General features: G+C 43.1%; 1 protein-coding gene across 9 annotated transcripts; it reads right to left on the bottom strand.

Moving 5' to 3' along the window:
* Nucleotides 1-431: 431 nt before the first annotated feature.
* On the bottom strand, nucleotides 432-16,319 carry APTX (aprataxin). Of its 9 annotated transcripts, none has more exons than XM_020898657.2 (8): nucleotides 16,238-16,319; nucleotides 10,367-10,503; nucleotides 9,000-9,046; nucleotides 8,455-8,757; nucleotides 7,790-7,849; nucleotides 6,752-6,978; nucleotides 1,619-1,722; nucleotides 432-715 (listed from the first exon to the last, which is right to left on the bottom strand). In XM_020898657.2, exons 2-8 carry the CDS (start codon nucleotides 10,497-10,499, stop codon nucleotides 561-563), a joined length of 1,029 nt encoding a protein of 342 aa, XP_020754316.2. In that variant the 5' UTR covers nucleotides 10,500-10,503; nucleotides 16,238-16,319; the 3' UTR covers nucleotides 432-560. The 9 variants fall into 9 exon arrangements, with proteins under 9 accessions (XP_020754316.2, XP_020754308.2, XP_020754309.2 ...); XM_020898649.2 differs by having other exon boundaries at nucleotides 16,191-16,278; XM_020898650.2 differs by having other exon boundaries at nucleotides 16,152-16,242.
* Between the last annotated feature and the right edge of the window lie 1,119 nt (nucleotides 16,320-17,438).

Here is a 17,438-nt window from a genome sequence, read left to right as displayed (position 1 = left end):
CAGGCTTCCTGAGAAAGCAGCATTTGAATGATGGAAAGGAATGAAGGGGACAGAAGAAACAAAATGTCCCCTATGGAAGAGGGAAAGAGAGAGAGATTACAGACCAGATTCGGATCTGAGAACAATCAGTGCCTTTGGGGCAAATAAGAAATCATTATGTCTGCTCTAATAAAACGGCACCGCCTACCTCTGAGGAGAGAATAAATGTAAAGAACAGGACTTTATAAGCAGCTCTCTGCTTCCGTATTCTGTGTTTGGTCAGTTTGAACAAGGCTTTGTTCCCCATTAGTCAGACCTGATGTGACTCCTGGAGATGGTGGGCCAGGCCTATCCCTGCCACCCTCACCAGAGAACACACCCACGACAAACCCAAATTCCTAATTCCTGAACTATTTCAGGTCACGCCATATTGTGCACTCAGAAATACAAGCTTTGTAAAAAAAGAAAAAAGGCATGTTTTAATTCAAGAAATGAAAGTTCACATGCAATCCAGAACAGGTGCCAGGAATTTGCTCTCAACAATCAGGCACATGTGCTACAGAAGGTCAGGCTCTGCAGAATTACTTGGACCAGTGCTTCCTGAGGTGCTCCTTCAGCTGAGGGATGGAAGGCAGCAGCTGCCGGCACTCGTGACAACGGAGGGGCAGCTTCAGGAGCTCGGGCATCCCATCTCGGACGGTCACTCTGCCAGCCTCTTGCACCATCTCAACCACAGCTGCAAGGGAAAAATGTTCAGAGTCCAGCTACTCTGGAAAGCCAAGATACAAAAAAAAAAAAAAAATGGAAAACCTGATTCCAAATATGCCAAGTATCCTTAAATCAAGTAAACCTGAGGGTTACACTCACTGTTGGGAAAATATGCTTGGACAGATTCTAAATCTGAGCAATGGGTTTTGTTTGTCTGATTTTTTGGCAGCACCACACAGCTTGTGAGATCTTAGTTCCCCAACCAGGGACTGAACCTGGGCCCTCAGCAGTGAAAGCATGGGGTCCTACTCACTAGACCATCAAGGGTTCCCTGAGCAACCTATTTCTGAGATAATTCACATTCCTGTAGAATACATTCTAAGCAATCCATGTTACTACGTCAAAGGCTTATTATCACAGGGCTTTACCCCTAGTTAGCCCATGGTCATAATTAACATTCCAGCATACTTAAATTCCACAGTATACACAATGGAAAATTCTTCCTTTCTACATATAGACAGGCTTCCCCTGTTAAATAGTCACTCTTGACAGAAGGCAGCCGCCAAGCTCCTCCCAGCTGCTGGCAAAAGAAAGAAAAACTGTTCAGAGCTTTCAGATCCATGAACTTCAATAATTCTCTGGACGACCTTTTTAAGTCCCCCATTGAATTTTTTCTGACTCCGACATAACAGCATTCTACATCCCCCAAGAAGGCTGCTCACAGCAAAGTGGCAATCCTACTAAAATCCAAATGATCAAGTTTCTGTTAATGGGGTTCTCTGTATAGGCAACACAAAGTTGTATGTGAGCTTTCGAAGCCAAGTTATTATTTAGGGAAACAACTGAATCAATTATAAGAACAGCTGAGAAACTAAAACAAATGTAAAAATTAAACAACACTGTTAAAAAATAAATAAACAACACTGTTTACCTTGTGATTCGAGGAAGTATTCGGTATTGAAAGAATTCCAGTGTTTTTTGTTTTTAAGGCAAGGAGAATCAAAATCCTGGCTGATCACATGGAGGTGTACATGGCTATTTGAGAGGAAACAAAGATTTACCATTAAAGCTAGCTTAATCAGAATGCCAAAAAGTCAAAGTATGAGTATGCAAAATATTGACAGTGTTTCCACTTAACTCCATTCATTCATCTATTCACTTAAGAATATTTACTGTGCATGAAGTACCTATTAGGGTCAAAAATTGTTCTAGCACTGGGAATTTAGCAGTGAACAAAATGGGAAAGGCTTATGTCCTTATAGAAATTATGCTGTAATGAAGGGAAATAAATAATTAATAAGTCAACAAATAAACAAGGAAAATTCAAAATGTTACTTCAACAATGCTTAAAAAAAAAAAAAAATAGGGAGATGGGATGGAGAGTGCCTAGAGGGTAGAAGCTGTCTCTTCAGGTAGCTAGGATGTTCATGGAAAACCTCTCCCAGGCAGAGATTTGAACTGAGAAAGCAAAGATCTAAAAGTTTCAGGAAGTGGATAGACCACGTGTGAAGGCCCTGGTATGAAAAGAAGCTTGGTGCAACTGAGTGGCAGAAAGAAAATAACGGCTGGAATGGCTGGAAACAAGGAGCAGGCACTAGGGAGGAACTGGATCATAAAGGGTCCTATAGGTTAGCAGAGGGTTTGAATTTTATTCTGATTACACTGGCAAACCACTGAAGGCTTTAAGCAGGGGAATGCTATTATTTGGGCTTCCTAGGTGGTGCCACCCAAAGGCAGATGGGTGGGATACATCCCCTCTCCCACCCCAGGCCCCACTTCTCCCAGCCTTATTGCCCTTTCCCAGCCTCAGTTTTAGGGTCTGCAAAATGGTGAGAGTAAAGTATGCTTCTAGTGGTTCCTGGCTGCTGAGGCGCCCATGAGATATTTGCAAACTGTGAAGTGCTGTACCAGGGCCCCAAACTCAGAGCCCCAGTGGGTAATGAACCGGGTGAGGCTGACCACGTGGGGGACGGTATTGAACCAGAGCTCACATTCCCATGTCTAAAGAGGGCAGCTGATTGCCACCACGCAGGACTGTGGTCCAGGGGCTGTCAGTTCTCATTTGGAGAAAAATCAAGAAATCTAGCCATTTAGTGAACCCGCCTGCCAATGGCAGGAGACATAAGAGATGTGGGTTGGACCCCTGGGTCAGAAAGATCCCCTGGAGGAGGGCATGGCAACCCACTCCAGTATTCTTGCCTGGAGAATTCCACGGACAGAGGAGCCTGGTAGGCTACAGTCCATGAGGTTGCATAGAGTAGACACAACGGAAGTGACTTGGCCCACACACATGTGCTATTATCTGCTTAATACTTTAAAAGATTACTCTGGTTACTGTGTAGAGAAAGGACTATATATAGGAAGGGTAAGGATGGATATAGAGAGAAGTTAGGAGGCTGCCACAGCAGTCCAAACCAAAAATAATCATGTTTCAGACAGGAGCTATAAAGGTGGAGATGACAAGAAGCAATCCACTTTTAAATATATTCTCGAACAGAACCAACAGGAACAATTAATGGATTAGATGTGGGTTTGGGGAGGTGCCACTTGCTGGGATGAAGAAGCTTAAGGGAAAAACAGGTTTGAGGTAGAAAACCAACAGTTCTCTTTAGGACTTGTTAAACCAAAAAGGATGACTTTTTGTAAAGCTTTGACTCAGAATCAATAATATTTCACATTCTCCCAATAAATCATCAAAACAAACCAGTACCTTGTGGGAATTTAAAATGGTACAAGCAGTAACAAATAAACCTAACTATTACAAATAAAAAGGGAACCACACTGAAGGAGGTCAGAAAGAAAATAACTAACCTAATTAAGTTTGGAAAACAGTATTTTGACTTGATTCTGTAAAGATAAAAAGAACGCTATACAAATAGCGTACTGTACTGTACTCTAGTGATTAAATGTCTTTCTCACGTGAGTGTGGATAAGCAATTCTGCAACTATTTTATGTTTATACTGGGAATGAATACATAAGTGAATTAACTGTAGCTAATGAGAGCCAAACTTCTCACTACTGGAGAAAGAAATCACAAAAAAGGAAAGGGGAAGACAACAATGAACCTGTGGAACAGGACTGGATCAGAGGTATCAGCATGAATTCACATTTTTCATACACATGCACAGGTGGGTAAACAGAGAAATAAATAGAGAGGTGTATATATCCATGTGGGTTGAATTCATGCGTGTATTTCCTAGTTTCATCTGCTCAGAGAACCTAGAAGCAAAGACACTCTGGAACCAACAATTTCTCTCTATAGAAACTTCATGATCTAGTTTTGCTTTACGTCATTCTTCAAAAAAAGGAACTATGGCTCTTTGGAGAAGTGGTTCATTCCAGAGCGAGAACAGGAAAAATATAAGATAAGCCTAGAATACCTTGTTACAAAAAGTAAGGGGACAGAAAAAAAGGATGTGCTCAAAAAACGTTTGGGGCAAGTCAAAGTGATACAGGAGCCAACCTAAAGGAATTTCCAATGACCAAGGCTGAAACAACATGAGCAAGAAACTAGAGACAGATTAAATTAAAACCTATGTAATAAAATAAATATCCATGAGTCCATACATGTATTGAATAAATACATAATGGGGGAGAAAGGACAACTCTCCCACACAGAAAAATTCCGATTAATAAATTAGAAGGAATGAGGGAAACATAAAATTACCATGGAGTAAACACTACAACAATAACTGATGCAGGCAAGATCCACCAGTAGATGCTAAAATCACTGGGAAAAAGTCTGAGGAGAAAAAAATTTAGTAGAATAATCTTAGAACATCTCCCCCCAAGATACTGATCAATTATAAGGGAAAAATAGCAACTTTGAGTAGAAAAGCCTGGCAGACACCACCTTAATAAAGTGATCAAGGTGAACATCAGGAGCAACAAACTGTCTCAATCGACATCATGCACTCCTTGATATGATGCACTAAGACACAGTATCATTTCTGGGGTATTTTGGCAAAAAAAAAAACAAACCCTCAATCTAATCATGGAAAAACATCAAACGAACTCCAATTGAGAACCATCCCATAAAACAACTAGCCAGTCCTCATCAAAAGTGCCAAGGTCGTGACAACAAGATGAGGAGGAGGCACTGTCACAGATCAGGGAGACAACAAATAAATACAATGTGGGATCCTGGAGCAGAAAAAAAAAATGGAAAGAATAATGGCTGAAATTTGAAAAAGGTCTAGAGTTTAATTAGCGGTGATATTATGGAAGATCTTTGTTCTGCTTCATATTTTATTTTTATTTTCTAAATTGAAAATATATTACTTTTACAATAGAAAAAATATTTACTTTGTTACTTTTTCCTTCCTAGGTTTAATTTATTAAAACTTCTGAAGAGTGATCATAAAAGGATATGTGTCTGACAACTTACTGCTCATTTTGCTTCCCACTCACACCAGTCGCAGCTCTTGCCTTTAGCAATCTCCTTAGCATCCATTATACGAAAAAGGTGTGGACACCACGACTGCTATGTGAAAAGGGTTCTGTGGTCAAGGGCTGTCATCATGAGGTACGCAGCATTAGGGGAATAGGATCATGCGTGACTTTCTGCCCTACAGTTGTGAATAAGGTTTTAACAATATTTAAAAATATTTTTTAAATGAGATACAATATATTTCCACCCTGGGACCTAGCAATTCCACTTCTAGGTATTTACACTAGAACAAAAAAATGAAGTATATCCATGATACATGCAACATGCATGAATCTCAAAATCTATTACACTGACCCAAAAAAGCCAGACAAAGAGTAGACATTGTATGATTTCATTTATACGATGTTCTGGAACCGACAAAACTAATATATGCTGAAAAAAATGAGAACAGCACTTGGAGGTTAAGGGGAGGATTAAAGAAAAAGGAGCACAAAAGAACTTCCTGGGAGATGATAGAAAAGTTCTGTTCTTTATCTTGATCACAGTCATAGTTACATGGCATATACATTTGTCAAGACTGATTAAACGACAGATCTTACTGTGCATTTTATTGGATGTATTTAAAACAAAGAGTGTGGATGGGGAAAAAACGTAGCACAAAAATTTCATGTGTTAAAGTGGCCAGTAACCTAAGTCACAATTATCCACCTAATAAAATGTAAAGAATGTTGGGTGATTAAATAAAACAAAAGAAATTGACACATGTTACAGTATGGATGAACTCTGATGACGCTACCCTAAAGTGAAAAAAGCCAGCCACAAAACAACAGATACTATATAATTCCATTTACATGAGGTACCCGAAGTGAAAGTGAAGGGTAGTCAAGTTCACGGAAACAGAAAGTAGGAAGGTGGTTGCCAGGGGCCGGGGGTAGATGAGGAAGATGAAAAAAAGTTCTAGAAATAGATGGTGGGGATGGTTGCACAACAATGTGAATGTACTTAATGCAACTGAATTGTTAAAATAAAATTTATATTATGTATATTTTACACCCCCCCAAGAAAAACACCCCAAAATAAAAACTCAGAAATTCCATTAGTCCACTTATCTTGTTGCTTAACTCAAAAGAATTGGAGATCTGCCCTGCTTGCATTCTTTGAAAAGTATCAATCATTCCTTTCTGAATCCTTCCAGGTATGAGCCAAAAGGTAACAGTCTCTACACTTTTTTCTCATTTTATCTTAAATCTGAGATCTAAGCTGTCATAAAAGAAGTCAATGACACTTGTCTCCTTCAAAGCAATGGTCCCTAATCATTTAGAGGTTATTGATACGTCTGAAAAATCTGGTAAAAGTCACTTTATTACCTTCAGGTGACAGTTCTTCACCTGAAGGTAATAAAGCTGCTTCTTGTGGTTTGTAAGTTAGGTTCTCAGAGTTTACATTTGAGAAGAACAAAGAACTGTATGTTATCAAATTATAAGCAGAAGTAGGAACTCAAGGCTTGCAAGCAAGTCAGGCAAAAGCATGCAAGTTTCAGCCCACCTGCCTTGGAAACACCCCACCCAATCCCCTGAACCTCGGGGTGACCAGCAGACTCAGCAGACCCAGGCTGAATTCATCTGTCCACCGAGATGGAACCAGAACATACCGGCACTCCCCACCAGGCTTACCTCATGCTGGGAATGGCGTGGTAGCCCAAACGGAAGCGGAGTTTGCTGGACCCAGCGAAGTCAGCAATCACTTTTTCCCCGACAGTGTGCATGTGTCTGAGGAGCTCAAGATGTTCTCTGGTCACAGCCTTCAGACTGGGAATGGAGGCCCAAGGTAAGACCAGCCAGTGGTAACGAGCCTTGGGGTATTTATCCTTTATCACCACCACCTGCTCATCTTTGTAAACCTAGCAGACGGGCACAAGAGGAGGAAACAGACGTCACCAGAACATCTTGTGTGTGCCAGGTACTGTCAAGTTCACTAATGTACTTAATTCCTGCCACAGTCCTGTGAAGAGGGTCTTAGGACCCCCATTTTGACAGATGAGAGCACAGAGACTCCGATGAGCTGCGTCATGCACCAGGTCACACAGTCACCACGCGGGACGTCTAGAACGCCAACGCGGGCCTGGTTGACTCCTGTCCGTGTTTTCAGTCACTATAACGCACAGAGCCCAGAAAAGAGGCACACTGCCAAACAGTTCCTGCGGAACTGATGCAAAGCCCCTGCAGGTCTCAATTCAAATCACTCTCCTCCACTCTAGCCCAGCAGACCACATGACTCACACACACGCGTTCCAAGAAGCCCTATCAGATCTTGCCCCGTCATCCCAGGCTGTAACTTAAGAACTCAGACCCCTCCTAGGATGATGTCTATTAATCCCAGGGCAGCCATAACTATAGTCACCATACAGTAACTGACACTCTGTTGAAAGGGACCACACTAAGTTTAACATAACGTCCCATAATAGTACCAGAAGTTTAGGAGGAACAATGCAGAGAAGACACTCATTTGAAAAACTTAGCTTTCTCTCTAAAGAATTCCAGTTGTAACTTACTGACAATGAGAAAAGCCACTTGATCTCACAAAATAGCCTAGAGTAAAACAAATCTCATTCAGAAGGACTGATCTCCTTTGATTTCATTTGTAGCTATGACCTCTGTGGAGTGATTATTTACAATGTGAAAAGTATTTTGATGCTGAAATTTTATTCTGACCTGCATTTTGGGGTCCTCCATAGAAATCTTCAAGCCTTGACTCCAGTGGCCCAAGGATTCCTAAAACAAACAAAAAAAAGAGTGTAAATTGCAAACAAGATGGTTAAATTTGGCATTAGTTAACACTGGATGTCAGCAAAGTCCAACCAAACTTGAAAGTAAGGTCAGTCTTTAAGAATTAAATTAATCCCTTTACCTCAATCTTTTCCTTTATAAACCATAAGCTATATCCATTCTCTTCCCATATTCAGAGTTGCATGTCTAGACAAAAGGCTGGACACACCAGAGTGTGAATTGCATCTTCTTCCCCCCTCCCACTTCATCTACAGCCTAAGTTTCCATTTTGACATCAGGATGTGAATCACGGGATCTATGAAGAGTGTTGCAATGTTAAGCTTGTACAGAGAAACAGATGACTGACCTATTTTAGTAGCTCAATGTGAAGCACACTGCCATCATCACCCTACCTTCAAGTGGCTTACCTCAGGAATTCAAGAGAAAAGTACACAAAGGGATATTCATCCCAGTGACTGGTGACATGAACAAGTGACTCTCTCATCATAATAATCCCTCATGCATGTCTGGGCTTGACTGCGTACAAAACAATTAAGCAATATTACATTTTATTTGCTCTCCCTGCCACCTGCCCAGCACTCTTCCCTCACCTTTCTGGTGGAGGCATCCTTCTCCTTCTTTGGAGGCATACAGCACTGGCGAGGGCTGCTCCCAGGTTCCAGTCCTGGGCGGGGCTCAGCTTCCGGGGCAGCACGCCTTTCGGCAGGATCGCTACTGCCTGACCTCCTTCTCTTCCTGTGTGTCTCCAGGCCAGGGCTCTTTGTCTCTTCCTCAAACTCTATAATATACGGATAAAGTTCATTCACCAGGTAGAGGACCTGGCCAGGCTGCAGCTTCACCTCCTGGTCCTTCCCAATTATGACTGAGTCAATGCTGGTGGGATTGACCCCTACCTATGGAGTAATCAGAAAATGATTATAGTAGCAGTAGTAATATAACATCATTAGTAATACAGCTACTCCTATGTTCACCACTTACTACATGCCCAGTACTATGCTTAATATTCACTTCTGTTATTCTGTCACTTCCACACATGACCAAGGAGCCTTTACTGGCTGCCACAGACACTCTAAAGTCAACAGTATAAGACAATCACCAAGTAGAACATGGAAATCCAAGATACAAACAGACATACCTGCTTTACCTTGACATAGCCTTTGTTACACTCTGCTTTCAACTGTACTGAAAGAGATTGAAAAAAGGTAAACCCAAATGCCATGAAGAACCAGCAACTTGTTCCTATTATCCCTACAAGACAATGAAGCCTCCCTCTAGGAAGCAATGTGACAAGGGTTTCCTCAAAGACCCGTGAGCAAAATCATTCATTATTCAGGGGACTAGGGCTCCAGGTTCTTCCATACAGTACCCAACAGTGTGCATGCTCCCTCAAGCACTGCTAGTATCTCTATAAGGCAGAGTCACTGAATCCTCACAAGTCTCCCTAATTCAGAGCCCCTGACCCACTTGGGATTATAGGCTCTGAAATCAGGGAATGGAACCCAATTCCCTCGCAAGCTCTTATAGCTCAGGATCAAATCAGACTTCTATTACATGACACGATCGGAACCCTTTAACAGAGAAAGAGGTAAAAGATACATTCCTGGGAAACTGAAGTTCAGCTGGCCTTGGGTAGGAGGAGTGCAGAGACTATTCTAGAAAGAGGACTGCTGGGTCAGAACAGTCTGAGCATGTGTGGGAAGAAGTTAACACCAAACATCTGGGTTCAGATATGTGAACAAAAAAATTCTGGCAAGAGACAGGGAGCAAAGGAGAGACATCCTAGCTTCTCTCCAGGGAGGACAGGCAGGGGATGGGCTGACATACACACCCCTACAGCTGCTGTCATGACAACGGGGACAGAGAGCAAGAAGTGATATCTTTTGCCCATTTATATTAACATGTGGGGAAAACTAGAATCACTGTTGCAGACTCCAAGTCTCAAGAATCCCTGCCACGGGGAACACACTGCAGGGGAGGCCTGGGAGCAGTGAGCACGTCTGGAGTTTACAGGTTAAAAAAAAAAAAAAAGAGGCACACGGTAAAAATTCTTCCTAAGGACTTTCATTTCATTAAATTCCAGAAAAGACAGACCAAGGGTCAGGTGCCATCATCTTTTAAAGACAGCTCCCTCTGTGTACAGCAAAGTGTAAAGGATGAAACCATCACTTCTCAGACATGGTTTCAGCCTGGAAATCCCAGAATTCAGCTGTCTCCCTGCCCAATGAGGAACCTCCTTGGGCAAGGCGGAGCAAGGACTCAGCTCCACCACCCCATAGTACAGGATGGAACCTGCCTGCTCCCAACACTGAATATGAACCCACTTTCAGAGGGTGGAATCAGGAGTGCACAGAGCCCTGTTATCAGCCAAAAGAGCTCAGTTGCTGAGTTTTGATTTGGCACAGAAAAGGTTTTCATCAGTAGCATTCAGGGAAAGTGCATCTTTGATGATCACTATCTGCAGGAACCAAACACAGTAATCTCCACAATCCTGGGACCAATTACCTTGCTGTCGAGAACACTTCTTGTCGGTGATCTTGGTCTCTGGACTGCGCCCAACCATGACTGCTTCCAAATGTGGGAGTTTGATTCGCTGGTGCCGGTTGTCCTGTCTCACCAGCCAGCACACCCGCGTCATTACTCTGAGTGACAAAACACAAGAGAAGCCCTGGAAAAACTAGAGCTTGTCCTCCCGGGCCACACCCAGCACCAGCACACACGCCATTTCCCGGCTGCTCATTCTCGAGGCAAGCGGCTTCACCTCCCTGGTCTGAATTTCCTCACCTATAAAATGGGATAATAACAGGACTCATGCAGGAGTCGTGAGGATTAAAGAAGATAAAGTGGGTAACATATTTACTTCTGTGCCTGAATCATGTTATGCAATCAAATATTTGTTATGTTTTTTGATACACTGTGCATGCTGGACATTAAGCTACTTGCTGAGGATCAAAGAATGATGAAACACTGTCCCTACCCTTCAGGGGCCTAGAGTACAACAGGGCAGACTCATATACCAATTATTACAACATAATGCAATGCCTACTATAAGGGAGTAGCCATATGGCCTTAGCCCTGGGAAAGGAATGACTGACTCCTGTAGGGAGTATCAAAAAAAAGCTTCATGAGGAAGGTATATTTACACTTGGGTTTTAAAAGACAAGCTTGCCTGACAGAGAACTGAGGACACAAGAACAGAGGATGTTCTCCACAGGCATCAAGGTTTCTAGTCCTTAACTGTCATAACATACAGATGTTGGAACAATACATTGTACTGCCATCTGCCAGAAGACTGTCATAATAAATAAACAAACCTACTATTTCTAAAGTGTGATTACAGCACCTTTATTCGATACACAACCTGCACTGACACTACTACAGGTGCTGATACTTTTGTAAAACAACTTTCATGATGACTTAGAGTTATCAGTAGATGAGAAAGAGAAGAAATGCGGGAGAGGGGAGAGGCCTGAACAAAGAGGATGAAGAGGAAAAAGCCAGGAAAAACTGTGAGGGTGACTTACTCCTGACTGCACTTGGGGAATAACAAGGGAGACAGCAACCAAGATGTTTAATTTGGAAATACTCATTAACCAAAATGAGGAATACACAGAAAACATAATTTGGGGATAAAAGATAAGTGAAGAAAGGATGATTTCAGATTGAAACACAGTTAGATTAAGTTGTCTATGGAAGATGCTAGAGTCACACTGGGATATACAGTATAAAGCTCAAAGAGGGGACGGGATGGGGGGATAATTTTTTTTTTTGAGACTAAAAAGTGTTTTATTTGGAGTCTTAGGAATTGCAATTTGGGAGACACAGTTTCAAGTAAACCTGAAAGTGTTTCAAGGAAGAGAGAGAATCAGAGGCATATAAAGGCAAAGGTTGTTAAAGCTGTAAGAATTATGACCAGCTCTGACACAAAACAGAAATATTTGTCTTTAATTCAATGTATATATTTGAGAGGCATCAATATGTCACAGAATTTAGGATAAGAGGATGAGATCACCCAGGGAGGCAGAGCAGGGAACTGAGAGGGATAGGACTAGATCTTTGGGACGCTTCCCTCAGTTCCAGAAGCTTATCAATGCTCAAGCCTCTAATGTCCTCTCTCTGAGAAATGCCTTTTGCAGGCAAGGCAGCACTTAATCAGCCCCCTCTGCACAAGCTTTGTATCCAAAGGGAATGGAAAAGAAACCATATTTTTAAACATCGGAGTTTCATTACCATTTACAAAGATAGGATAATGCGAGTCAGAGTGAAAAATGAGTGCTGAGGACATGCAGTCACATAAACTGAATCAATCAGGGCAGACTTCGGAAACTGTGCAGGAGAAAAGGCCAAGAGCCAAGAGGACTGATAAGGAAGAAAAGGAGTGGGAGTGGACATTCCATTTCAAAAAGCACTTACACATTGAAAAGGACATTTTCCATTTCAAAATCTGTGACCATACAGATTTCAATAGTGACAAGCCATGGGTGAGGGGTGAGCAGCTGACCTTAGTTGGCTGACCCAGAGGAACTGCCCCAGAGAGTCACCAAAACAAGGCAAAGGTGTTGAAAGAACAGTAATAGGCCATAAAATTTAACAATCCATAGGAGACCACTGCCAGGGTCTGGGTTGCACAGCGAGGTGAAATGACGCTGTGTGTAGGCAGGCTGGAGTGCAGAAATCTAGAGTCAGCTATCAGTCAGGAGGCTGTTAATGTAATGTGGGCCAGTGTTAGGTCTAAGAGGCAGCTCCTCTGTGAAGAAGCTCATGCAAGAGCATGAAGAGTCAGCTGTAAATCTAAAATCCTTGACCCAGGGCGTCAAGTGATGATGGTGCTACAGGCAAGCCCCACTTTTAAATGCTTTGTGCTCAAAGGGATCTCTGTTTGCACTTGATGGAAACTGATGAATGAGCAGTGAAGCACGTCTTCATTAAGCATTGAGAAACAAGTCATGTGGTGACTGACAACTCACAGGAATAATAAAAGGAGCCTGGAGAGAGAAGAGCTGAAGAGCAAGGACAGGAAGGAATCCAATGGGCAGCTGAGAACATGGCTGACTTTTGCAGGATAAGAGGAACTCCCCCTCCTGCCCTACACACACACACACTCAGGTGCTTCAGTCTCCCTAAGGTTCTGACGTTATAATGCTCCCATTTACTACTCCTTGAGAGACTGAAGCAGTGATGACACAATGCTTATGTAACTAACCTTAAGCAGTATCTTGGTCCGTTTCAGCCTACAGTTCCAACTTCTAGGAATGAAGTATTTTAGAATATGGGGAGCACAGAAAGATGGCTGTTTATGAATTGTCAATATAACCCATCCAGTAAAACCCCATAAACTGCCAGCTCTATGACAGCATAAGTCTCACTGTACTGTATGATGCAGGTATACTATAATACATCATACCTGCCTTCGAGAGGCTGAGTCTTGTGGAGGACAGAGATTTGTTGCAGGACAACTGCAACAAAGGTGAAAGGTATAATGACTGGTCTATGAAAAGGGTTTTTGTGGGAGCACAAAGCTGGAATATTCAACCTAGCCTTGGAAAAAGGAGGTGTCAAGGAAGGTTTCCTGTAAGGGATGGGTCTAAAATGAGACTTATATATGAACTGGGTTAATTAGATCAAAGTGGGCAGCCTAATTAGCTGAGGAACAGGAAGTGGAGGAAGGAATCAAAGAGAAGATTCCAGTCAAAAGGAATAGGACAGTGCACACACATGAAGAAGCAGTTCAGGGCTGCTGCAACCTTTTAAAGTATGAGGTCCATATGAGGCTGGAGATGCAGGCAGGTCCAGATGAACCAGAGCCCTGGGTGATGGGTTGAGAAGCTCAAACTTTAGAAGGTCGAATGGGTTTTGCAATTTAGTAAACAAGAAATATTAGCTTAATGAGAGAAAAGATAGGATGAATGAAAGGACAGATCTTTAAATATTATTAAGCAGGACTCTGACTCAGGTTTGTTTTCAAGGATCATTGGGAGGATGGTAGGTAGTGTAAAGAATAGTTATGCAGGGAATTGATCTAGAGGCAGGGAAACGAGTTAAAAGGCCATATTTCAGGTGAAAGAAGGTTCAAAGTAAGACATTAATACAGACAAAAAAAGAAGTGATTTGAGAAATACTTAGAGGGTAAAATCAACAAGACAGTGATGGATGTGCTAAGAGTAAGTGCAGAGAAGACAATATTTGAACAGTCCGTGGGACTAGCAGAGGTGTCCAGCAGGGTAGCCAGAGGTGAGAATGAAACTCAGCAGAGGTCTAAGCTGACACTTTAATTGGGGAGCATACAGGAAGGAGTTAAAGCCATGCTAGTTTATGTGCTCATTCAAGCAGTGTGTACAGCATAAAAAGAACAGTGGGCCAAAGTCACAAGCCTTGGAAACACCCAACATTTTAGACGAGGGAAGATTATCCACAGGAGAAATTACTGGTGAGAGAAGCTCTCAGGGGAAAAAAAGCTAAAATGTAAGCTCTTCAAGGGAAGGAGGCACTTTGATGTGTTCATCTGTATATCACAATAAATGTTTGTTGAATAAATCAGCTTAGTGTACTGTCTTGAAAAGCAAAGGAGTAAAAAGTATCACCATGTTTGAAAAGCAACAAAAGGATCCAGTAATGATCGAAAGTGTGAGTCACTCAGTCGTGTCCAACTCTTTGTGACCCTACTGTGACCCACCAGCCTCCTCTGTCCATGGAATTCTCCAAGCAAGAATACTGAAATGGGTTGCCAATCCCTTCTCCGGGGGATCTTCTGGACCCACGGATCGAATCCTGGTCTCCTGCACTGCAGGCAGATTGCTGTAGCCCACAAGGCTCCTCTGCCCACGGAATCTCCAAACAAGAATACTGCACTGCAGGCAGATTCTTTACCATCTGAACCACCAGGGAAGTGTAATGATCAAAGAACGTATATTTGGTTTGATAATAAGTCACTAGTGACTACTGTATAAAATTTTAGGGGAATAATAGAACTGAAAGCCAGACCACAGAAGGGAATGAGAGGTGGAGTTGGATACAGAATTTAGAATGCTCTTTAAAACGTCTGGATAAGAAGAGAGTTACTGTATGCGAGCTAAAGGAAGATGGATCACCAGGAACTTTTTCTTTCTGGCTTGGGGGATAAGGAGCAGGGATCTGAGTAACCTGACCTTGTTTATACATGACTGGGACATAGACAAGGGAAGAAAAGACAAATGAAAGCACGGTTTCATGGGGAAAATATAAAAGAAAGGTCAGAAGTAAAGGTAAAGGAATTTGTTTTGATCAGGAGACAGCTCATCCTCTGATACTGAAGGAAAGGTATAGATAGGTGGTATCAACCTTGATGAGTGTATGAAGAGAAAGCAAGGGTAGAAACTTGAGGAGAAGCACATCAGATAAGCTCAATTTTCTCCCTAAAATAGCAGATAACAACTGGGCACTTGAGAAACAGCTGAAGACAATCAATGTAAATTAGTGAACATCCAGACCTCTGAAATCCAACTGCTCGCGTTCAAAATCTTCCCTCCACCACTACTCACTGTGTAATTTGAGGCCAGTTATTTAAGCTAAGTCTTTATTTCTTCAGCTGGAAAACGATATTAATTATGGCTCTACACCACACTGTTGTCACAAGGGCTAAATTAAGATGTAAAAAGTCCAGCATCTGGCAAAACACCAGCATTCAACACCATTACCACTCTCGTTAATAGTAAAGGTAGGATGAAAACATGCGCTATAAAGAAATGTTAAAAGATCATCCGACAACACTGCTTGCAACGAAGGTGACAGGACACAAATATTGTCTCCCTGAAGACAGGAGTCCTGTCCCCAGTGTTCTAATGGCTCCCGATATATATCAAATTCTCAAAAGGCTCCAAACCTGGACCACATTAATTCCACATGGAAATTATAGCCTTGCTTTGTTGAACCGCTAACACTGGTCTGTACAAGAAAAGGCTTGATTCTTCTGGTCTTCCTACAAGGCCAGCTGTGGATGCTGTGAAGGGCCCCCAAGTTCCTCTCAAGGAGCGTTTCTGGAGAAAACAAAGTCCCTGCTGACAGGCTACGAAGCCTCCTCGGGTCAGACAGTGCCCACTCTAATCTTTCTTCTGCTTGTGTTCCGACTAAGCTAGGTTCAGGTATCAGGCGCACAGGTGAACCAACGCGAAGTGCAGTGAAGACCAACAAAAGCGCCGCCAGCAGCCGAAACACGGCAGGAGGGAAATGGGAAGCCCAGGGCTGCCCGAGGGTGGAGCAACGCCTGCTGGGCTGCCGAGAAAGAGCCGAGAGAGCGTTATTTAGGGGACATTACTCTGGGGTTGTAGCGGACTCGACTGAGGCCCACACTCACGGCTCTCAACACGGCAGGCAGACGAGGTAGGCCGACAGTCGCCTTACCTCCAGACAGCTAAGGCCGACAAGCTCAAGTTACTCCTCCACTTCCGGCGCTGCAGGATGACGTTGCAAGACAAACTGGACCGCAACCTGTGACGTTTCCAGTTCCTGTCGGAAGACTGACTGAGGATCTCGCCAGATGCCCGGATAGGGAAGTGCCCGCCCCATTTGGTCCCGAACTGGGCCGCAGTCCAAGTTTGGTTCCTGGCAGTTAACCAAAAAACGACGAGTTTTCCCAGGTCCCCTCTATCCGAGAGCCGCTCCCCAATCACCTCTTAATCTCTGAATCGGGAGACACTTCAGGCAGCTATCCTCTCGGTGGCCGCTTCTAGGCAGCTATGCAGCATCTTGATTTTCCCTTCATAAGGAAAAGCTCACTACCTTTAAAGCCACCGTTTCCGCTGTAGACAGTACCTGCTTGTGGCATTGTTTTCCCGCACCCTTTCGAAGCTACAATCGGCTTTCTCCTTTTCCGAGAAAGGTCTGAAGGGGCCAGAGGTGGAGAAACCTTTTATGATTTTTTAATGCTGTCTTCACTGAATGAACTAGCTGAGGGGCTGTCAGGGAGGAGAAAAGCAGGATGTTGGAATGAGATGTTTACTGATTTTTATGACAGTTCCAGGATGTTCCCTAAGAGTCATGAACTGCAAGAATTTGAAGGCATTCTGGCAGATAGGAAAATTGTATCTCTTTTTGAATATCGTTTCCTTACATAGAGATTTAGTGGTAGGAGGAGAAGGGGACGACAGAGGATGAGATGGCTGGATGGCATCACCAACTCAATGGACGTGAGTTTGACTCTGGGAGTTGGTGATGAACAGGGAGGCCTGGCATGCTGTGATTCATGGGGTCGCAAAGAGTCGGACACGACTGAGCGACTGAACTGAATTGGAGATGTCAGCTATCAAAAAGAATAGGAGGATCTTCAGGAAACAAGGGAGAGCTGCCCCTGTTAACAGAAAAGATGCAGGTTTATAGTAAGCTCACACCAGGAAGTGCGGGGGCACAGGGAGCAGCTAGCGGCTGCACAGGCCTCATGGCAGTGGAATGTGGTTCACACCGTCCCAGGTAAACAGAGGCTGTTTTGGTGACCTGACCAGTTTTGTTGTTCCCTCAGAATTAAGCACTTTCCAAGAGTCACAGTGGTAAAGAGTCTGCCCGCCAGTGCAAAAGACAGAAGTCTGATCCCTCGTTGGGAAGATCC

This window comes from Odocoileus virginianus, chromosome 31 (assembly GCF_023699985.2).
Source record: "Odocoileus virginianus isolate 20LAN1187 ecotype Illinois chromosome 31, Ovbor_1.2, whole genome shotgun sequence".
Classification (NCBI taxonomy): Eukaryota; Metazoa; Chordata; class Mammalia; order Artiodactyla; family Cervidae; genus Odocoileus; species Odocoileus virginianus.
Note: the sequence above shows the minus strand (reverse complement) of the source record. Positions and strands in the feature narration are given on the sequence as shown.